At 38.5% G+C, this 8,244-nt stretch overlaps 1 protein-coding gene across 1 annotated transcript in view; it reads left to right on the top strand.

The window, feature by feature from the left end:
* Positions 1 to 8,244, top strand: part of COPG2 (COPI coat complex subunit gamma 2) — a 42,266-nt gene that overhangs the window by 16,911 nt on the left and 17,111 nt on the right. The window contains exons 5-9 of the mRNA XM_032797483.2: positions 825 to 904; positions 1,783 to 1,858; positions 2,408 to 2,500; positions 4,247 to 4,333; positions 7,741 to 7,898. Coding sequence (XP_032653374.1) covers positions 825 to 904; positions 1,783 to 1,858; positions 2,408 to 2,500; positions 4,247 to 4,333; positions 7,741 to 7,898 — 494 coding nt within the window. The remainder of the gene's footprint in view (positions 1 to 824; positions 905 to 1,782; positions 1,859 to 2,407; positions 2,501 to 4,246; positions 4,334 to 7,740; positions 7,899 to 8,244) is intronic.

Below are 8,244 nucleotides of genomic sequence, written 5' to 3'. Positions count from 1 at the left end.
CTTCAAATCTCAATTTTGAGGATTTCAATAACTCAGTCATGGGTTCGGGGTTGTTATAAATGTGTATGGGCAGGGTTTTGTGGCCTGCCTTGTGCAGGAGGTCAGACTAGATGATCATATTGGTCCCTTCTGACCTATGAGTCTATGAGTCTGTTTCTTCCCTTTGAAAATTGGAAATGGGAGTCTTGTTGAAAAGTTTCTAATTAATTATAATACACAGTACGAGCAACTATCTCGGTACTGAACAATCTTAAAATGTGATTTCTGTCATGGCTAACCAGTGAAACCTGTTTCTTAACCAGTGAAATCTCTTGCTGCTCTCTATGATCTGCACGTGGTCCCATTTAAAGTAATATCGCTTTGATTTAACTTAATTGTAATGAAGGGTCAAAACTTGTTCTGTTAAAACTCTAGCTACTGTAGATTTTAAATGCCCCAAAACATTTAACCTTGAAAAATGAATAACCACTTTAGCCAGTTTCACAAAAATTGTATGCTGGTATCAGAAGTATATAGGCTAAACTAACTGTATTCTTGCCTAGTTGCCTCACCAGTGTGGACAGGCGTATTGTACTAGCCAAGTTATTCTATGGATTTGGGCAATAACATGAAACATGACGGGAATCCTATTAGCAGAAGTGTGTAGCTTCCAAGTTTCTAGTCTCTGTATATGCAGCTTTCTATGAAAGTTGCTACAGTGGTTAGTGTTATTTTTAAGATCGTATAATTGAAGGGTGGAGGGAATATTTGTCTATAGTAAGTAGAGTTAAATATTGTTTCTAAGTAGGCAAGTCTTTAATGCTTTTTGTGATAAACTCCCACAGCAAACCTTGAGGAGAATGTGCTACCTTACTATCAAAGAGATGGCCAACATTTCTGAGGATGTCATCATTGTCACCAGCAGGTATTAGAAAAATCCAACTACAGATTTCTAAAGCAAATAATTAAATGTTACTGTATTGTTACTTCAGCTGCTGCATTTTTCACAAGGTTGGCTCCCTGATCTGTATAAAGTGGACAGCCAGGGAAACTAAACATGTTCTGTGAAATCGGGTGCATCATCAAATCTACAAAGTGAGCTCTATTAACTTCTTTAAGCTGTGGTTGTAAATAGAAAAGTGACTAAAGCATAAAATGATTATTTCTTGCTAAGCATATCTTCTCCCTGTCATAACTGCTTAATGTTTCTGATTAAAAACAAGTTTGTACCTTCCTGTGCACCCTACAGAGAAATTGAACTGGGTTATAGTCTGACTGACTTCATCAACAGAACTGTTAGGTTCTGGCCACAGAATCTTTGTTACTGTATGTAACTAATGTAAGAGCCAGACTCCAGACAGATTTTCAGATCCTAGATAGAACTGGTAGCTTGGCAGTTGGAAAGAAGAAATATTTTTAACTAGTAAACCCAACAAATTAGCCATTAAGTATGTAGTTTTAAGTGTCAGAATCCATGGAGCTAGAGGAAACAGGAATACAGTTGGACAGCCAATTTTGTCCAAAAAAATCAAGTTCTAGGCTTATGGTAATGGAATCTTTTTAGTTTCGGTTTTGTATTATGGATTTGTGTACTTCTGCTCTGTAGTGTCAAATGTTAATAATTTTCAAATGACTCACGGGTGCTGTCTAGCCAGTAGTGGGTCTTAGAGTTGCATGGTAATCACTTGAATGATGGCTTATAAAAATAACAAGCTATATTTTTTAGAAAGGATGTGGTACCATAATATAAATATTTAATAATATAATAACAATGATATTAACAATCTGTTTTAATTATTCTAGTTTGACCAAAGACATGACCGGGAAGGAAGATGTATACCGAGGCCCGGCCATTAGAGCTCTTTGTAGAATCACTGATGTAAGTACGGAACAATCGCATGAGTGAGGGAGAGAATCAGTTTGAGTGGGTTTGGAAAAGAGGAACATCTCTTTTGCAGAATGCCCTGTTGGAGTAATGAGCAGCCTCTTTGGGCGGAACTGTTTTTAAAGAATGAGGTTTAGATCTAGTTCTACCACTCCAGAAGATGTGCCAAAACTTCTAACTCCACAGAGAAGCATCTTGGCTAGCAGACTGAACATGGGATTAGGGGACAAGAATTTTGGAGTTTTAATTCCAGCTCCAACACTGCCTTGCTCTGTAGCTTTGGTCAACTTAACTTCCAGGGAGCAAGCATACTCTGCTTGGCTACCTCACAGAGGTGCATGTTGCAAGGATTGACTGTAATGTCATTAAAGCACTCTGAAGGTGCTGTCTTCAAGGTTCTTGTTCTGTTCCCTTGTTGCATTTGTAAATATATGTAAATACTACATATATTTTTGTGTCTCTTTGAAATTACATTGGTTAGTGCATTGGTCACATCCTGCTTCCAGAAATGAACACCAGGTGTTGCTTTTCTTTCCTTTATAGGGTACAATGTTGCAGGCCATTGAGAGGTACATGAAGCAGGCCATCGTGGATAAAGTCCCCAGTGTATCAAGTTCAGCTCTAGTGTCTTCCTTAGTAAGTGCAGAAATAGCATTACATTAATCTGGTTTATTTAGTTATGACAGGGGAAGTGTTGAGTGTTCTGTGCATAGCTCTGCCTTGCCTACATCTTAGTTATTGTTCCTCCTCCTATTCCTCTTCTCTTTGCCCAGTCCTGTCTTCTCCTGCTTTGGGATTTCTGCCTTTCACTTCCCATGCCCCAAGCAAGCTTCTTCCTTAGCACTAATTACTTCTATTCCATATCTTAATAGCTCATTTTGTGTTTGGGTTTAATTTAGAGCATTAGCTCCTCTGGACAGGGACCTGGTCTCCCTGCATGTTTGCAAGTGCTGCGCCCACCTGTGCCTCTGTATAAATAAGAAATGTTTATCAATTCTGTTGTTATTTAAGTACCAACAAGCATGCTTGGTGCTGTACATCCACTAATAGTCTCTGCCCCTGATAACTCAATGGTGTAAGATGAACATAGAGAGGACAAGATACATTGGGAGAGTAGCAGGAAGGAATTAACTTTATATTTGTATTATCTCCCTCCCTCCTCCTCTTAAGCAGTGTTGGGTGGCAGAAGGTGCTTGCATGGTGCAGGGGGAAAATGAGAGTGAGGGCCTGACTCGCTGTACTCTGTTTTGTGTTTTAACATCTTTATTATGGTAGTGTCTAAGAGCCACCCAAGCATAGAGCCCCATTGTGTTAGGCACTGTACCAGCACAGGGTGGGAGACGGTCCCTGCCTCAAAGAGCATACAGGTTAAATAAACAGACTCAGTGTGGGGAAAGTGATAGAACTCACCAGCACAGTGAACAATGTGATGATTGTAAATGTCAGGTTAGTTCCACAATTTTTTTGTATGTGATTTTACTTAGGAGGGGATTGAGTAAATGGAAAGAAAGCATAAGGGAAGGTGTATGAGGGGGCGGGACAGGGGAGAAGAGGCTAAGAGGGGCAGCTGGTGAGTGAAACTGAGGTGAAGAAGCTCTGAGGGAGGAAGAAGGTTGGTGCAAACAGCCAATCAGCACAGGGCAAAGAGAGGCCAATTAAAACTGTATAGTTCTCTGAATGTGCAGAGGTCCAAAGGTCCCTGCTTTGGTTGGTTCTGCCCCTACCAGCTAGAGGGACTGGCTGGTTCCTCTCAGCAACCCACATGGGTCCTAGTGCCACAGGGTTTGGAGGATCTCACTGCAGTTTTGTGTGCTGTGGGGAAGTGATGGCCCCAGCTCGGTCCCACTGTACTTCCTCAGCCCAGGACAGCAGTCCCTGGGATTGGGAGATGCACGTAAGGAAGGCAGTGGGAGGAGGACGTGTAGGGCAATAAGGCTGGCATCTTCCGTAGAGCAAAGAGAGAGAGGAGGAGCATGATACACAAAGTCCAGTAAGTAGGCAGGAGTAGAGCTATGCAGGGCCTTGAAAGTTAGAACAAAAAGTTGCATTTGTGGTCAGTATTAAAGCTTTTTATGGAGCTAAAGGGGTAGGGTGATAGACAATTTTAGAGCTTTCTCCTCTCTTGTTCCGACGCTAACAAAACATCCCCAATTCTTTTATGTACAGGTGTCAACATTTAACAGAATGCAAAATACAAATTAGTTATTGCAGGGGATCTTATCACTTTGTCTCAATGGCTTGGGGCAGAGTCCTAGACAGATAAATCATGGGTTAGGCTAGTAATTTTTCTTCAAACTTCCCAGTAAATTATTATTATTATTAAAAAGGTGCTAGTAAAAGTCAGTGTTGTTCGTTTATAATGTTCTTTGTTTCTGCTTCTAGCACATGATGAAGATAAGTTATGATGTGGTCAAACGGTGGATCAACGAAGCCCAAGAAGCTGCGTCTAGTGACAACATCATGGTGCAGGTATGTTTCAGAGCATAAGATTGGTGTATCATGAGTGCTATAAACATGCTATACCATGCTTGTGGTTTTCTGTAATTTTTGTAATAAGTCCATGGAGTCCATATTTCAGAGCTTAACTTAGCTGATAGAACAATGCTTAAATAATGGGAAGCACTACCTTTGGGCCCTGATCCTGCCATGTGATGTGGTGGGCAGATGTCTATTAACTTATGTGGGACAGCGTGGGTGAAGGGATCCGTCATCAAGCAACACATTATACGTTCAGGACCCTATTCATTTGTTCATTCGGTGTCACTAATCACTGTAAGTAGCAGAAAATGTTAAGTTATTGAAGCAATTATCATTTAATTATTGCAATTAGTAAATTGCATGACACCAGTCAATGTGATTAAACTTAGAAAATTGCCTCTAATTTGCCATTCAAACTAATGGAGAATTTTTAAAAACACATGGACTTTCAGCAAAATAGGCATCCTTTTCTTTTTTAGGAAATGGTGAAAAATGAGTATAAAAAAACCTGAGGTTTCTCCACACTTAAAATGTTAGCTTCTTAATTATATGTGCAGTTTGGTATATCCCACTACCTTTTCCCCACTAATTTTCTCTGGTGGTTGGGATCTTATTTTGCTGAATTCGTGACCAGTCCAGATAGAAGGAGTTTTGTTTTGAATTTGAAATCTCTTTAGGGATTAATTTCAATGGATCAAACCAAAAAATCCCTTCGTCTCTTGTTTTTGATCAAGAAAACTTATTGTTAGGACTATTGGAAAGACCCTAAGTCTGTGTTTGTATAGGGACAGTTTTTAAATAAGTCTCTCAGGGACCTAGGAAATATAAAAATAATCATTGAAGGTTTAGAGCAGAGGTCGGCAACGTTTCAGAGGTGGTGTGCCGAGTCTTCATGTATTCACTCTAACTTAAGGTTTTGCATGCCAGTAATATATCTTAATGTTTTTAGAAGGTCTCTCTTTCTATGTCTACAATATATAACTAACATTGTTGTATGTAAAGTAAATAAGGTTTTTAAATGTTTAAGAAGCTTCATTTAAATTAAACTAAAAATGCAGTGCCCCCGGACTCAGCGCAGACGGCGCGTGAGCTGCCTGAAAATCAGCTCACGTGCCACCTCAGCACCGTGCATAGGTTGCCTACTCTGGTTAGGGCATATTGAGCTGACAACAGTTGGTATTTAGATCCTTACCAAACACAGAAATTACAACTGGATTTGTGATTTCCAGATTCAGCTATTTATTAAGCCTGATATAAATTAGGGCTGTTGATTAATTGCAGTTAATCAGGTGATTAACTCAAAAGTTATCGCATTAATCACAGTTCTATTGCACTGTTAACATAGAATACCGATTTGAAATTTATTAAATATTTGGATGGCTTTTTCTACGTTTTCATATATATATATATTTGGTGTTTGTAAATGAACAAAGTGTATATTATTTGTATTACAAATATTTGCCTGTAATAATAACAACAAAGAAATAGTATTTAAAATCCTTATACGACGTATGTGTGCAGTCTTTTTGTCCTGAAAGTGCACTTGACAAATGTAGATGTTGTTGTTGTTACATAACTTTTCTCAAAAACAAACAATGTAAAATTCAGAGCCTACAAATCCACTCATATTCTTCTTGTTCAGCCAATGGCTAAGACAGCCGAGTTGTGTAATTTACGGGAAGTAGGCTTCCTCTCTTATTGTAACTGGTCCACCAGAAAGTGAGACAGCATTTCATGCACTTTTGTAGCCAGCATTGCAAGTATTTTTACATGCAGATATACTAAACGTTCATATGCCCCTTAATGCATAGGCACCATCCATAGGACATGCTGAATGAACACAATCGTTTAAAAAAATGCATAATTAATTTGTGACTGAACTCTTGGAAGAGAATTGTATATCCTGCTCTGTTTCATACCCACGTTCTACACATATAATTCATATTATAAGAATTCTCGGATGAGACCGCACATATTGTCATTTAAGACCAGTTTCACTGCAGATTTCACAGAACACAAGAAAGTACCAATTAAGTTTTAAAGATAGCTACAGCACCCAAGATTAAAACTCTGAAGTGCTTCAAAATCTGAGAGGACGAGGTATCGAATATTGTGTCAGAAGTCTTAACACTCTGATGGAAACTATAGAACCCAAACCACCAAAAAAGAAAATCAGTCATCTGCTGATAACATCTGATTCAGGTAATGAAAATGAATATATGTCAGTCCACGCTGCTTTCGATCATTAGTGAGCAGAATCCCTCATCAGCATGGATGCATGTCCCTGGGAATGGTGGTTGAAGCACAAAGGGACATATGGATCTTTAGCGCATCTGGCACATAAATATCTTGCAACGTCGGCTACAACAGTGCCACAAGAACACCTGTTCTCACTTTCAGATGACATTGTAAACAAGAAGCAGGCAGCATTATCTCCTGCATTGTAAACATACTTGTTTGTCTGAGCGATTGGCTGAACAAGAAGTAGAACTGAGTGGACTTGCAAGTTCTACAATTTTACATTGCTTTATTTTTGAATGCAGTTTTTTTTGTATATAATTCTACATTTGTAAGTTTGACTTTCATGATGAAGAGATTTCACTCCAGTACTTGTATTTGGTGAATTGAAAAATTTATTTATTGTGTGTGTTTTACAGTGCAGATACTTGTAATAAAAGATAAATATAATGTAAGCACTATACACTTTGTATTCTATGTTGTAACTGAAATCAATATATCTGAAAATGTAGAAAACAAAATCCAAAAATATATTTTAATAAATGGTATTCTGTTATTGTTTAACAATGCGATTAATCATGATTCATTTTTTTAATTGCTTGACTGCCCTAGTATAAATTAATCTACTCTGGAGAAAAAGCTTGGGCAGTAATTAAAAGGCAAAATAAAGCAAGCCCACTTTGGAATCACTCTATAAAATGGAGATAATACTTAGCTGCCTCAAGGGTATTTGCAGGGTTATTTGATATTTGTAAAGCAGTTGGGATCCCTCAGATGGAAGGTGCATTGGAAATGCACGTACTATTTCTGTGCAGCCTGGTTTTGTAAATGGGCACATTTGATGTTCCAGTGACAAGCCCTGTCAGGATTGTGGACAGGTTGATTTTATAGATCTTTCCCTCTCTAATATCTGGTTCTGACTCCTTTCCCCTTAAGGACCATGCGGGAACAGCTGGAACTATAGTTCTAATCATCTGGGAGTAACTTGTTTTCATATAAAGATGGCAAAGTACTTTTAGGAAATAGCTGGTCTGATTACTTGTGGCACTCAGAAAATGTGGTAATATCAAATCCTTCCTAAGGGAACATGTATTTAAGCTGTTTAGTTTTGTTAGGAACTGTCCTTATACGTGTATCATATTTTCCCTCTGGTTTTGTAGTATCATGCATTGGGGCTGCTTTACCACCTCAGGAAGAATGATCGCCTTGCAGTTTCCAAGATGCTGAATAAATTCACCAAATCTGGACTGAAATCTCAATTTGCATACTGCATGCTGATCCGAATTGCCAGCCGGCTTCTGAAAGAATCTGAAGAGGGGTAAGAGAAGAATCAATCATCTAAAAATATGGTGGTGTATAAACACTAAGAATAGATAAACAATTTGGGGTAACAACAGAGTGTAACTGAGAGTAAAGGGATAGATTAGACTGAATTTCAAAAAAAATCTTCCTGACCATGTGCTTTTTCATTGTGGCAGAGTCTCCGAAGGGAACTGGGGAGCCCCTGCTATTTGGGACACTTAAAACAAGACTAGACAGCAATAAAAACATCCATTAAGAATCTATCTGTACTGGCAGAGAGATGGACTTGTTGATCAGAGATCTATTTCCATCTCTGATTTCTCATCCTAGTAGAATAAAGATTGTAGTGTTTAAGACTTTAA

Source organism: Chelonoidis abingdonii, chromosome 1 (assembly GCF_003597395.2).
Source record: "Chelonoidis abingdonii isolate Lonesome George chromosome 1, CheloAbing_2.0, whole genome shotgun sequence".
NCBI lineage: Eukaryota > Metazoa > Chordata > Testudines > Testudinidae > Chelonoidis > Chelonoidis abingdonii.
The sequence above is the reverse complement of the archived record's forward strand: the minus strand, read 5'-3'. Positions and strand labels throughout refer to the sequence as shown.